At 50.2% G+C, this 15,040-nt stretch overlaps 1 protein-coding gene across 2 annotated transcripts in view; it reads right to left on the bottom strand.

Annotated features, from left to right (window-relative positions):
- The window catches only part of SLIT3 (slit guidance ligand 3), a 517,665-nt gene extending 513,271 nt beyond the window's left edge, over positions 1-4,394 (bottom strand). For both annotated transcript variants that reach the window (XM_045824010.1, XM_045824020.1), the window contains exon 1: positions 3,781-4,394. In XM_045824010.1, coding sequence (XP_045679966.1) covers positions 3,781-3,977 — 197 coding nt within the window. In that variant the 5' untranslated portion in view covers positions 3,978-4,394. The remainder of the gene's footprint in view (positions 1-3,780) is intronic.
- Between the last annotated feature and the right edge of the window lie 10,646 nt (positions 4,395-15,040).

Raw genomic sequence — 15,040 nt, 5'->3', positions numbered from 1 at the left:
GAGGGCTGGGAGTGCCAGGATGCAGGGCTTGGCTGTTGAGCATCTTGGAAAGTCTCCCACTTGACCTTGGGACCTCTGTGGTCAAGTGAGGGAAAGCCTGTGACACGGTGTGGGTTTTCATTGGACCCGACCACTGGCGAAGCTCGCCGTCATCTGGAGCGATGGAGAAAATTAAGTTACCACATTCTCACGTTTCAGCCTTTCGCCCGCTTTCCTTCGCAAACAGGAAATGTTTATTTAAATACAGCAGTCTCCAGCATGTTCTGGAGCCAAGTGAAAAACCAAAGATGTCCACTCTTGCCCCACGCCGCTGTTCGGGCCACCACCTCGCCGTGGGTGCGAAGGGGGCCTCCGCCTGCCTGTGGGCAGGATGGGGAGACAGGGCCCCGCGTGAGAGCTCGTTTTCATCTGTCTCCTCTTTTCCAGGCCGAGATTGTGGTTGGAGAAGAATTACATCTGTGGGCTCCTTTTGTGCTCGGAAGGGTAAATGCAACATCTGTTTACTCTGTGCTCTGTGGTAAATGTTTTGTTTCAGGCAGCGCCACTCACTTCCTCTCCTCCGGCCCTCTATCTGTGCCGCACGGATAATAAATCACCCTCAATTCTCCTCCGCGTTTATTTGGCTTTCTGGGGCATGTCACCTCCTCACGGAGGGGGAAAAATTGTCGGTAGTTTACACACGGCAGGGAGTTTCTCTCTCTGTGAGATGTGCTGACATTCTGGAGAAGAAGCTGGAACCCAGACCCCCGACTCGGAGAGCAGCTTAATTACCAGCGACGCAACAGGCCCCGCTCCAGGCCTGCAGCAAAGTGCCGATGGCGGCCACGTCAGCCCCGCACAGGTTCTCCTTCCCCGCAAACCGAGGCCCCAGGGTTCAAAAACACCCAGAGAAACGCACACGCACCACCTCCTTCAGGAGGGCTCCTTGGGGAGGCGGAGCGGCAGGGATGAAGAAGGGAGAAAATGCTTCTCCTTTGTTATGAAACACAACGTAAACAGCAGAAAAGTAGATTTTAGGAAGGCTCTGAGCGTCCGACAGCAGTGCTGACAAAACGTGTGCCCCACGCAACACTGAACTCGGAGAAGTGTGAAGGGCTCTCACTAGAGGAAGTTTCCTTCTCCTGTCCTTTGCTTACATTCTTTACACTGAAGTGCCGGCTTTTCTCTGCGTACGCAGTGATTTTATACACAGTTACTGGAAGGCAGTAGAGGCCCGAGTCACGTTTGTTGAATGAATGAAGAAAGGAAGGAAGGAGAAATTCTTCTCTTCACGAGATCCTTTGCAGGGACATGCCAAATATCCCCCCAGAGTTTGCAGAAATGAAATGTTACGTCCGAGCTGACGGAGAGAGAGTGAAGGGTGACGAAGCACTGTTGGTGGCCTGCACCTAACCCTTGTCTTCCTCCGGACCCAGCTTGCTCCTGAAGGCTGCCCCCTCTCCGCCAGAGCAGAGAGACGAGAAGAATGAGGGCCAGCCTGGCAGCTGCATCGCCCCCTGCACCCCAGCCAAAGTGGCACAGAGACCAGAACCAAGGCAGCTGAGAGCCAGGCATTCCCGAGCACCTCCGGCCCTGCCGGTGCCTGCCGGTGCCTGCCAGCCAGCAGGACTGCAGCTGGGGCACGGGGCAGCGCCTGGACTCCGGCCTCCAGTCCCCGTTTCTCCAGTCACAGAGCAGAGGGGAGCCCGGAGCTGAGCCGCCCGCATCTCCCGGGGTGGCATGCTCACTGTAGCGCTGTGCCTGCAGCTTTTGAAGACCTCCTCCATGCCAGCAGGAGAGGGGCCCACTCTCCTTGGTTTCCCAAACACGCAGCCTGTTTTTGAAGATGGAGGAGAAGTAGCCTCCGAAAGGAGAGCTAATGTCCAAGCGAGCTGGATGTCGCGAGGTGCACCTGAAGCAGCAGCAACAGCTGCCTCGTCTAAGCCCCAAGCCCAGCCAGAACCCTCCAGGACCTTCTGTTTATGGATCTCGGCCCAAACCGACTCCTGTTCCAAGGATATGCAGCCGAGTAGTAGGGGGTGTGGACTTAGGAACCAGACACGCTCCAATTCGAACATTTAAGTAGCTATGTGACCTTGAGCAAATGACAAGATGGCTTAACCGTAAAGTGAAATAATAAGCATCACCTACGTAACTAATAAGACTGTTGCAGAGATTCAATGAGATAGCACGTGTAAACAAATTGAGGCAGGAAAAGCATTCATTAAACATTAGCTACCATTATTATTCCACTAGCTCCGGCTGGCCCGGGTGTGAGCAGGGAGGGGAGTCTGTAAGTTTTAGTGATCCAAGAGCACCGCCAAGACCACTTTCTCCCCGGTGTGGTAAAACGTACTTTGTTCTCTCATCGGCTGTGGGAACCTGGATTCCGGTCCTTTTATTGCCACCACCTTGGGGTGTGGCCTCGGGCAAATCATTTCCCATTTCTGCGCCTTGTTTTCTACCTGTGTTAATGCAGGTTACGCCCCAACCCTCTGCGGCTGCACGGCTCAGCCCCCCAGATGGGCACTGCAGTTGTGGGGGGTGGGGGGATGTTTTCGGCTGAAGGAAAGCTCCAGGAACAAGACAGGCAGTCCCCGGGTGTCCCCACCCAGGGCCATATGAAGAAGAGGAGAGGGAATGAGGTGACAGGAGGTGAGGAACAGGAATGACACACTCTAGGACAATTCACCTCAGACTCATCGCTCCTCTCTCCCCAGAGTGGAGGCAGGAAGGCAGAAGGGAAGCCCCGCGCACCTACCCCCAAGACACGTGAGGAAGGCGGGCGGAGGGAGAGCAGACGCGCAGAAGTCTGCCACACCAGAGCAAACCCTCACCCACTTCTGGGCTGTGTTCCCAGGCCCCGTCCACCCCCCTCCGCCCTTCTCCCCTCCTTCCCCACTCCCCAAATGCAGGCTAGGAAGAGCCCACCCTGAGTCCAAGTTTTGAATTTGGTCCGAGGTTCAAAATGATAAATGTTTCCAAAACGTTGACATATGAAATGTAAATATTTGGTTGCACAATTGGGGTTAAAACGAGGGTCAATCCGCCCCACTCTCTGAGCGCCTCTCTTCCTGCTGCCAAGCCCAGGACCCGAGGCTGAGTGCGGTTTATGAGATTATAGCGCTCGGTCTCATTTAAAGGGCTGTCAGCATTTCCCTCCTCCGGCCCTTTTGGGGAGGCATTCATAACCGAGCCCTAAAAAATTCACCCGGGTTGCAACTTGGCATCTCCAAGGCTGCACTCCAGGCAGGGCGGGTTTTGCGAGCACCCACTTGGAATTCGTTTGGTTCCTCAGAAGTTAGACCTTCACACACACTCCCAACTTTCCTCGCAAGGGCAGCCAGAGAGCGGCCGGCCCACTCTGATCTCCAAGCAGGGCACGGTCTCCCGCCCTCTCTCCCGTCTCCGCGCACCCTTCAGCTTTCTCCTCCGCCTCTCAGTAAGGAGCTCGGACCCCTTGCCCTCACCCTAAGATCTTCTACGCGGCAATATTCTCTTCTCTGTCTCCTGCCAGCGTTCTGCTTGGAAGCTGTCAGTGGGCCCTGCGTCCGGAGCCCTCACCCCAGGAGAGTCACGGTTCTTTGCCCATCGCACGGGGCTTCCAGACCACTCTCCCCAGACCTGCCCAAAGCCACAGGCCCCTAAGTCAGAGAGTGAAGGATCCCATCCAGGAGAGGGTGAGAGCAGAGACTGCATACAGTGTGGCCAAGGGAAAAGGCAGCATCTGGCTTCTGGGAGCCCCTCTGTGGGACCCAGGTGGGTGGCCCGGGTGGGGCGGGGCAGGGCAAGGGTACTCACAGGCGCTCGGTGTTTCGGGGGATGCCCCGGGGAACGGCCCGGAGGCCCAGCCCGTGGCAGTCCACGCTGGCGGCGGAGCAGGTACACTTGGTAGGGCAGGCAGCGGCGGGGGGCCCGTTCAGGACGCTCGCCAGCGCCAAGGCCAGCGCCAGGCGGGCGCGCACGGTGGCGCCGGCTCCTGTCCGTCCGGGGGCCATGGTTTGCAAGGACCCGAGCCCGGAGGAGGCTACCTCGGCGGGGCAAGACGCGTAGAGCCCGGGGAGGCGCTGGGGAGTACGGACGGCCTGGGGAGCGGGCGGCGGAGTTGGCGCGGAGGAGGAGCGAGCTCGGCGCTCAGGCGCACGGGGCGCGGGCGGAGCGGGGTGCGCCGAGCGGCGGCGACGGCAGCAGCTCCATCGGCGGGGCTAGCGCTGCCCCGCTGCGCATCGCTCGGAGTGCCCAGGTGCTGAGCGCCCCCTGGCCCCGATGCCCCGCGGTCCGGGGTGCGGGCCGGGTCGGGGACCTGGGGCGAGTGCAGTGGGGCACGGCTCCCAGGGAGGTCCGCCTCGGGGCTGGGCTCGGGAGAGAGGCGGCTGCGGCGGCTGGGGCACGGGGCGGCCGGGTGAGCTGGCCGGCGCTCGCTCTCTCCATTCACTGAGCAGGGCAGACACCAGAGACGCGGGGCCCACCCCTCCGCGCCCCCCCCTCCCCAAAACACGCAAGCTCCGCCTCCCATTGGCTGCGCCGCGCGTCATGTCGACTAAGTTGGGAACTTTGCTGGAGCGACTGAAACCTGGAGGGAGGAGGAGGCGGCAGAGGAGAGGGAAGGTTAGGAACCGGGAAAGGAAAGGGGCTCGGCCGGCAGGGCCCCGGAATTGAGGCTCGTTCACCAAGGGCGACTCAGGCTGCCGGAACTTTTTCTTTATTCTGGCATCGAGCTGGGCACTCTGCTCGGATTCTTTCCTTCCGTCCCAACACCGTCCTGCAAGGGGCCGGTTAAATATCCTCATTTTATACATTAAAACCAACCACCCAACCCTCGGTGAAGTGCCTTGCCAGCAGTCACACAGCTGTTGGGAGCCCCGCACCGCGGCAGTCTCTGACTCACCCACGTTTTTACATCCCAGTCCGCCGAAGTGGTACCCCTGCCTCGTCCGCATAGATCCTCGAAGGCCCTACCCAGTCTTGGCAAAGATCCACAGCTTAGTGCTAGGGGACCTCCTGTATCGATACTAACGCACTCCACAGTCACGCGCGCCACGGAATATGGCCGTCCGTGTTGTCCAGGTCGCCGAGGGCAAACCCTGTCCTGCGCCTGCCCTGCCCGCCCCGCTGTGCCTGCGGTGCTGCTGAAAGGAGCGATAATCGGGGCTTGGCCCCTCGGGTTCTCAGTGCTGCGTCCACAGTCCTGGTGCTTCTGCAGCGTGACCCTGGGGCCATCATGTCAGCTCCGAGCCTTCATTTCCTTAGGGCAAGGAGCCACAGACCGGCCTGGGCCCACCGCACTGGTTGTTTGGAGCATCAAAGAGGAGAAAGTGTTTTTGCAAAACAGTCATTTGCATGGGAGACAGCACTTCTGCCTCCAGCGCCTTCCCACTTCAGTGCCTGCTCTGAATTCGCCAGGTCTGAGCTTTTCCAGATGCTGGCGAGGAGGAGCTGGTGTGCCAGAGGCTCCATAAATACTTTCAGGAATGATTCTGTTTGTTTGTTTGGAGGCAGAGGGCAGGAACGGGAGGAAGTCTCGCCCAGACTTCCTTGAGTGCTGCTCACACTGGGAAAGTCTGAACGAGTCCTGCACAGACACACTGCCACACATAGACACGTATACTCGCACACACATGCTCACAAACACGCAGGCTCACACACTCACACCCACCGACACACTCACAATCACACACGCACATGCATTCTCAGGACACAAACACAGTATCACAGGTATCAGGATGACAACTGGGCCACTGAGAACTCTTTTCCCTCTTATTTATGTAAATGCTATTCTTATTCCTTCTAGCTCATTTTCCTTAAGGAAACTTTCAGCTACCCCACTTCGCCACATCCTATGAATATATAGCAGAGGTGCAGATTTTATTTTATTGTACTTAGCAGATTTTCAAAGTCTTAGTTCTAGGCACCCAATTGTATGTATGCGTACACACATACACACACGCACACTCCAGCCTCCATCATTCATAAACACATTAGGTGCAATTTACTGCTGTTATTCTTGGGAGCCGCTTTCTGTACAGATGCTGTTGTGATCGCCCTCTGGTGGCCACAGAGGTCTTTGGTCCTCTGGTCCTTGGGGTGACTTCAGCATTTAAAGACTCTAAACTTCCTTTCCTCTGAAGCTTCCCTCCAAACCTTGAACCAATTTAGAAGGAGGTCTGAGGCAGAAGAGAGGACTGGGCAAAGGCCCAAGGGCACACAAGCATCTCAGACTGTCTGGAGCAGAAAGGAGTAGGGCTTTCTTTTCTTTTTTTCTTTTCTTTTTTCTTTTCCTTCCTTCCTTCCTTCCTTCCTTTCTTCCTTCCTTCCTTCCTTCCTTCCTTCCTTCCCTCTCCCTTCCCTTCCCTCTCCCTTCCCTTCCCTTCCCTTCTCTTTTCTCTTCTCTTTTCTCCCAAATGCACACTAGAGCATGCTTTGCAAACCCTCCAGGCTGGGCCTGGGTCTGTGCTCTGAGCACAGTGGTGAGCAGCAGGCTGTGTCTCCACTTGGGCTGCTGGAGGATTTCATGAGCCTGTCTAGATCTTTAAGTGACTCAATAGTCATTCAGTACGCATTCAGACACACTTTTCCCTGGGAGAACCAGTTTGGGGCAGACACAGGGGCAAGTCACCCCCAGAGAGAGGCAAGTGCAAGAAGCAGGAGGGATACAGGGCACTGGCTCCACAGGATCAGGGACTGTTTGTGCTGGGACAACCTAGAAATCACCTACCCCAGCATTTCTGCAGGTGCATTCTGACAACCACTAGTTCCACGTGTTTCTTCGTGGGTTCATCCCTGGGTGGGGTGGTTTCCTGGGGCACAAGCAGACTAAGAAATGGAGCTCCCTCCCCCCAATCCTGGAGCTGTGCGGCGTGGATGAGTGGACTGAAGGCCCTGAGGAGTCCTGTGGAAAGGAGACTGGCTTGCGATTTGTGTAACCCTGTTTTCCAGGATAGCTGCCCCCTTTACATGTCAACTGAAAATTCGTGTGGCATTTTTGGAGAACCCTCAGTACAATTCAACCCTGTATTTACTAAGGTGGAAACTGAGTCTCCGAGCGGGCAGGGCACTGGAAGGAGGTCACCCAGCTAACCGGTGAGAGAGCCAGAGCCAGGACACAGAGCTCTGCCCACTGTCCCCCCTGGGGCAGCTGCAGAAAGTGCCAACCTCCTTACAAGAGGCACCCGCCCCGGGGAAGTCTGGGTAAATCCTTGGGAGGACAGGCTGCTGGGTGGGTTTTTTTTTTTTATATCTAAGCCCCAGAGATGGCTTTTACACTGTGTGGTGTGATTTTTCAGAGTTCCCACAAGCCTCTAGGATCAGCTTTTATATTTTTCTCTCCTTTCCATGGGCTGCTCAAAGCAAATTGCCCACATTCCCTCAAGAAAACCCCCTTCAGACTTTCTCCTCCACCTGTTTTCTGTCTCTCAGTTAAAAGGCACCACCATCTATGTGGCCACATTAATCAGTTGAGGTTTTTTTGTTCAGCCACAGAAAATAACTAATTGAACTTTTAAAATGACTCTTTAAGAAGGCCTTTGGGTAGCATACAAAATTTAAGGAAAAAAATGAGGAAGGAGGCTTAAAAAAGATAAGAACCAAGGCAGAATGTAGGTGCCAAGCCCAAGATGTCCAAATGCCCACTGGGGAAAGGCTGAGTGGCCTGGCCGAGGCCGCATCATCGCCGTCTTGGCCAGAGAAGACAAGAGCCTATGGGAGGCAGCTCCGTGGAAACTGCACTCAGCTGGCCAGGGAGCAGCAGTGCTCTCAAGGGACACCGGGGAGCTGCCGGCCGCAAAAGTCGGGGGAGGAGGAGGAGGCGGAGGCGAAGCAGCACCGGAGCATCCCTGCCCGTCTCACACCACAGCCATTCAGTTGCCCAGTCCGGTTGATGAACGCTCCCCCGTGACCGTCTCTGGAATCTACCCCTCCTGCTTCGGGGCCTCCTGCCACCGTTCAGGTCCTGCACGCATGGCCCTTGCTCACACGGCACCCCCGCCAATCCCCTGACGCTGTTTGTTCCACCAGTCCACCCTTCTTCACCCTGAGGATCAGGGGATGTTTCTAAAATGCAAACCTGCCAATGCAGTCCCGAGCTTGGAAGTACAGTCTGCCCCTGCCCCCCCATCTCCTGCTCACACCCACTCAACATCGCTCCTGGATCCTCCTCCTCTGCTCTTTCTTGTCTGGCTAGCCCAGACCAGGTTAGCTGTCCATTTCTCCGGGGCACCCCACTCTGGCCCAGACTATTTGATTCTCCAGGGCAGTGGTTCTAGATAATCCATTTATTCCAACATTTTATTATATGGATTTCAAGCACACGGAGATGGCCAATCCATTTTTGCATGCTTGATTCTTAATATTACCTGGTCTTTCATTCCAGCCATGTAATGGTGATTCAGAGCTTTCTCGTTCTTATACGATCTTGCTGCCATCAGGACAGTGACTTTCTGGGGGTGGGCACGTGACTGAAGGAAGCGCATCAGGGTCTTCCCAGGATTCTTCTGACTGGAACTGGAGAAAGAGATCCAGTCCCTCTGTGGTCGTAGAGCTGCAACATGAGGAACAGGAGTGAGTGACCGTGTTTCCAGCTGTGTGGCCCAAACTGGTGTAACAGAGGACCCATTTCCAGAAGTATAAGTGGCCTCTAGCTCAATTTAGCAATCAAAGAACCATTTGTTGGGAACTTCATATATGCTCAGGAGAAGATACAGTTCATATCTGCCAATAATCCAATTAGGAAGACAAGATTAAGATACAGGAAAGAAGAGAAAAATATGACATATAATTAAATGCTAATTGATGTAGGTCAGATAGTAACGGCTATGAAAATTCTAAAGAGGGCGAAAGCACTTCAACCTGATTGGAAGGGTTGAGTAATACACTGATAATACATTGGGCTTTTGAAGACTGCATAGATTTGATGTTATCAGTGGGGGTGGGGGGAGGAAGGGTCTTTTGCACTGACCAGCAGGGTGTCCAACCCTCAGCCCAGGATGGCTATCAATGCAGTCTAACACAAAACTGTAAATTTACTTAAAATCTTTATTTTTGCTCATCAGGTTTTTGCTAGTATTTGTGTTTTTAATGTGTGGCCCAAGACAACTCTTCTTCTTCCAGCGTGGCCCAGAGATGCCAAAAGGTTGGACACCCCGGCACTAAAGCAGAGGCAAGGAGGCAGAAACAGAATGTGCATGGGGCTGGGGAGAAGACTTTGGGGATGTGGATTGTAAGAGAATTTGGGGCAGATTTCTATTGGTCCAAGAGCAAATTTGAGAAGAAGAGCTTTGAAGCCTGATTCGTCCTTGGCTGTAACTCGCCGTCCCACTTTAGAACCTGGAGGGCCCTGTGCAGAGGGGACAGCTCTAACCTTGACAGGTGGCACAGACTGGAATCCCCGGAAGCCAAGAGGAAATGTGCCCCCAGATTTACTTTGCCCTGGTCCGAGAGGAGGCCAGATGAGGTGGGGAGCTCTCATGTCTCTGAACTGGCACATCAAGATGGTGGCTCATCCAGGTGTGGGGTCAGGCTCCTGGTCCTCAGCGCCAGAGTGCCGACCTGAGAGGCTGGCAGACAGTCGAGTGCAGTCACAAGCCTGTTCCCACTATGAAGATTTGTCCCATATTTGAGCAAAGCAGGAACTGTCACTGGGGAAATGGCTCTTCAATCTGAGGAGTATTAATCACCTAATTAACCAGAACACCTGCTCATAAAACTCATCCCACCTAGGGAACCAAATTAAACAAAGCATGAGGATGTGTCGCCCAGACTTGGTGGTGGCATCTGCAGCCTTGGCTGGTCTTCTTGGCACTGGGGCTCACAAAACTCTCTAGCCAGCTGTTGGGCTTGACAGACACTTCAGAATACCAGCCTTGTTTAGCAAGCAATGATTAGTACAGACTCAGAGAAACTCCTCTTGCAACTTCATGGATGCCCCTGATGTGCTGGGCATGTTCTGAGTGTTTTGCATACGTTAACTCTAATCCTCACAACAACCAAATGAAGTCCTCTATTGTGGCAGAAGTTGGCTGACTGCTCACAGATCCAGTTCCTTCTTCCTGGATACGCAGAGAGACTACATTTCCCAGCCTCCCGTGCAGTTAGGTTGGGGCCATACGCCTCATTTGGACCAATGGAGTAGATGCAGAAGTGATGCACAGCACTTCCAGGCTTGGTCTTACATAATCAGGCAAGCTTTCTCTCTTTGCTGGTTTGACAGATAGAGGGTATCCAGTAAAGGACCCCAAAGTGCCCTCAGGTAATGGTGAAGCCACAGACAGGAAGATACCAGCATCCCCGATTCACTATATGGAAGGCAGTGGCCAGCCTGAAACATGAAGAAATCCTAAACTCCCCACTGAGATATGGGGGTTGTTCATTATAGTCATTAGTTACCCAGCCTGATAAACCAATGAAATTTTGGCAATTATATTATGTTCCCTCAGATCACAAAGGACTGACCTTAGGGAAAGCTACTATCTGTGTGGTATGATTTCAGAAACAATAGGAAAGAAATTCCCTCCTCCCCAAAACAATAACTCCTCCTATTGGTAAATTGAGCAAATGCTTGTAATTAGTAACCCTAATTTATTTCTTATTTATTCATTCAACATATATTTACTTTGTAGGTGCAGGCAATGTTATTCACATTATAGTAAAGGCAAAGTAAACACGACTGCTACTCTCATGGAGTTGTGTATGGACAGCTGGTGTGAAACAACCAATTAAACAAGAAAGTGAGTATATAATTACTAACTATAAAGTTTTTGGAAGGAAGTTAATAGGTTGATGTGGTAAGCTGGCAAATTTCAAAAAAGTAGTCAGGAAAAAGATTCAAAAGATAAGAAGCAGCTATCTGTGATAGAATAAAATATGGAGTCGGCAGATCACCGTTGCGAGTGTCAAGCAGCACGTGCAAAGCCCCTGCAGTGTTAGCGGGCCAGCTCGGGGGACACAGAGAAGGGAAGGCACTGGGGATGGTTCTAGAACACGACGGATGCCTGATCTGAGAAGGTCAGAATTCCTTTCCCTTCATTGTTGCATTGACCCCAGTCTATGTGAAGTATGATAACGAGTGATGTTACTCCTTTTATTTGTGTATGAAGAGAAGCCTAAACTCTCGGATTAATCTGATGTGACATAGGGGTCTATTGTAGTTCCAGGGGGGTTTGCATATGTGTGGGGGTGGGGTGGGGAAATAAGCTGATAAACTAATCAGAGGACTTGTATTAAAGCTATCTTCTGTAAGCAACATCGTATTTTCGTGTTCCATAGCTCTTAAGTTTTTCAGTGTTGCTAGGGGCTAAGGGGTGGAGTTGACACAGACCACTGGGGTAGGGAGTGATTACTCTCTCCTAGGTAAGGCACATACATATCTGTAAAATATTTTAGTATACAAATTTCTGTTTACCAACGTTTAACTAATGGCATCACCATGTACCTAGGTGGCCAGGCCAAAAACAAATGTCATCTTTAATTCCTCCCTCTTTCCTCTAAACACACCCCATTCATCAGCCCACCACGACCTCTTGATTCTTTGACTTACAGCTTTCTGAGATCCCACTTCCAGTGCTCCATCCCCTTGGACTTGGCTCGTGCCTTGATGGTCTCTGGCCTGGGCTCTTTAACTGGCATCTCCATTCACAGTCCAGAGCCTTGGAAGCATTTCCATTATGTACAGAACAAGATCTAAAGACAAATGGCCAAATTAAAAATCAGCCAAAGACTTAAAGAGACACTTCATCAAAGATGATACATGAAGAGATACCAATAACAAGTGGACACATAGAAAGATGGTCAAAATCAGGAGTCATTAGAGAAATGCAAATTAAAATCACAATAAGGTGCCACTACAAGGCCACTGGGATGGCCAACATCAAAAAGATGGAAATTACTAAGCTTTGACGAGGCCATAGAGAAACCAGAACCCCCAACCAGCACTAGAAGGAATAAGATGGTACAACCATTCTGGACAAGAGTTTGGCAGTTTCTTTGACGTTAAACATACGCTTATCATATGATGCAATAATTTTACTCCTAAATACCTACCAAAGAAAAAGGAAAAAGGAAGTGTACACAATAGCCCCAAATTGGAAACGATCTATATGTCTTTTGACTGATGACTGGATAAAAAACTAAAAATGATATATCCATACAATGAGATATTACTCATCAATTAAAAGAAACAAACTCCTGATATACGTGATGATTTAGATGAAGCTTGAAAACATGATGTTAAGTGTGGTAAGCCAGACACAAAGGTACAACCATATTGTATAATTCCATTTATATTAAATGCAAGGAAAACTATTGTTACAGAAAAAAGATCAATGGTTTCCCAAGGCTGGGGGTGGGATGGGGTGGGCAACTGGCATTGCCTGATAAGGGGTATAAGAGAACTTTTGGTGGCTGATAGAAGTATTCTAAGACTGGATTGTAGTGATAGTCATACAACCATGTAAACCTACTAAAACTCGGAAAAGTCAAATTGGACTTAAAATGGGTTGTTCTTATTGTATTTACATGATACCATATTATAGATGTCAAAAAGGTAGTTGTTTAAAGTAAAGCAAATGACAACATACCAAGGAGTTTAAAACATGTGGAAATAAGTATATGAAAACAATAGCGCAAAGGATGGGAAGAAGGTAAGGGAAAGTAGTGGAAGGATACTGCCAGAAGATTATTACACTATAGGTAAAGTGGTATGATAGCATCTGAAGGTAGAAGGTAAACTATGACAAACTTAAAATGTGTGGTGTAAACCCTAGGGACACTGCCAACAAAAGAAAAAGAAAACAAAGGCCTATAGCTAAAAGCCAGTAGAAAAATAAAATGAAGTGATAAAAAGTTCTCACATCCTAAATTAGGAAAGAAAACAGGAAAGAACAGATGGTACAAATATTAAGTCAGTAGCAAGATGGTAGATTTAAACTCATACAGTAATAATTACATTAAATATAAGTGGCCTAAAAAATCCTATTTAAAGCCAGATGTTTGTCAGATCATATTTAGAAAAACAATACCTAGCTGGATGATATCTATAGGAAATCCACTTTAAATAAAAAGACACAAAAAGGATAAAAATAAAAGGATGGGAAAGAATATAACATGAAAAAATTAGTCAAAGAAAGCTAGAGTGGCTATATTAATACTAGACAAAGTAGATTTTAAAATAAGCATTATTCCTCTGGATAAAAAGGGGACATTTCTTAATCATAAAGGGGTCAATTCACCATGAGGACGTATAAATCCAAAATATGAGCACCCAACAACAGAGCCTCAAAATACATGAAGATATGTGAAGCCTAGTAGAACGAAAAGAGGAAACAGACCAATCCACCGTGGCAGTTGGAGGTATCCCCGCTCTTCCCTCAGTAACTGCTAGAACGAGTAGACAACAAATCACTGAGGATATATGAGGCTTGAAAAGCACCAGCAACCAAAAAAGCCCAACTGACATTTAAAGAACTCTCCACCAAACAGTGGCAGGATATACATTATTTTCAACTATCATGTGAGATATTGCAGGTATGATTCCAATTTTACTATGAGGTATTGAGGCACAGAGCGTCTCAATGGCTTTGTCTACCCACATATCCTATGAATGGCAGATGTGGGCTCCAGCACAGGTCTGGCTCCAAGACCAGCTACTTCCCTGGATGGGGAGGATTGAGAGCTCACCTGCCTATCAGCAAGGACATTTTGGCCCAAGTCAACTTAGGTGAAACTTTTGGAAAGAGAGAAAGAAATGAGACTTCAAAAAATACTTGGCAAAATTTTCCTCTTAATCAAGCCACTGACAATCTCCAGACTTCTCTCTTCTTTAACCACCACAGGGCCAATCTTTAGATGACTGCTTTTTCCTGATAACCGCTGGTAGGAAAACTCTGGTTATGGTTGGCAATTATCCACCCTATGGCCAGGTACTTCTCTCCAGCCCATGGCAGACATCACTAATCAAGCACAACAGTTTTTACCGCAGAGCTCGTAGGTGGCTTCTCAATTATTCTCATCGTTCTGCTGAGGCAGCTTCTAGCAACTGATTACCACTGATAGATAAGTTCAAAAGCATTTGCCATCCCATCCCAGCTGAGCTTATTCGGCTTGTGTTTTCTTTCTTTTCTTCTACAGGTAAAAGCATAGACAGAGGTGGAAGGTACATCGCAAAGGTGTTATTTAGAGACCAGTGTGCTTTGAAATCTCTCTGCTGAGAGACCATATCCACAGATAGCCATCAGCCCCAGACACTGAAGCAGCATACTCAGAAACCAGGATTTTATGCATCTACTTCTCCATTTGTAAATCTGTGAATCCCAAGAAAGAAGATGCCTACTAAGAAAGGCTCCTGGTGGATTAACTGGGTTTAAATTTCAAAACAACAACAACAACAACAAAACAGAAACAAAAACAGAACCTAGCAGCTATTTCTAAACAGGGGCCTCTCACACAAACAGCACTTCAGGGAGAAGCCTGCACTAAACTGCCTGCCTCCTGCACAGAACTGACTTCCTACACTGCATTTCTGCCACCTGAGCCAGCCCTTGAGGAATTCCTGGAATCCTATTTTCAACCAATAAGCTGAGGCTTCCCCATCTAATTGATGCTGCACAGCCAGATCCCCAGCAACACGTTCACTGACCAGTCAGGAAAGTGCCTTTTGGACCAATCAAACTGCAATGATTTGTAGTCCTCATTTGCATGAGGATTAACCAATCAAGGACCAGGGGTGAGGACTTCAGTCTATATAAGCCAGCTTCCCTCTGGCTCAGAGAGTCACTTTCCCTTTCTACCCAGGCCAGAAGATTGCATTTCCCTGGCTGGAGCCAAAACATGACAGATATCTTGCCAGAGCAGAGCTGAGCAGACTGACACAGGAGCAGGGGCAGAGTGGAGCGGACCAGACCATACTATAGCAAGGCAGAGCTGCCTAGCTGAAAATCAGCCTGGCCCCAGCGCTGCCTCTCCCCAGGGCAGGCTCACAATTTTGCTGATCACAGTGGGGCTGTCCCACAGCCGTGCTGTTTCACAGCCAAGTTGTTTCAACATTGAGCTATTCTGCACTGAATAAAGTTTC

This window comes from Phyllostomus hastatus, unplaced genomic scaffold (assembly GCF_019186645.2).
Source record: "Phyllostomus hastatus isolate PE091 unplaced genomic scaffold, TTU_PhHast_1.1 phas_contig_150, whole genome shotgun sequence".
In the NCBI taxonomy this organism is placed as follows: Eukaryota; Metazoa; Chordata; class Mammalia; order Chiroptera; family Phyllostomidae; genus Phyllostomus; species Phyllostomus hastatus.
Note: the sequence above shows the minus strand (reverse complement) of the source record. Positions and strands in the feature narration are given on the sequence as shown.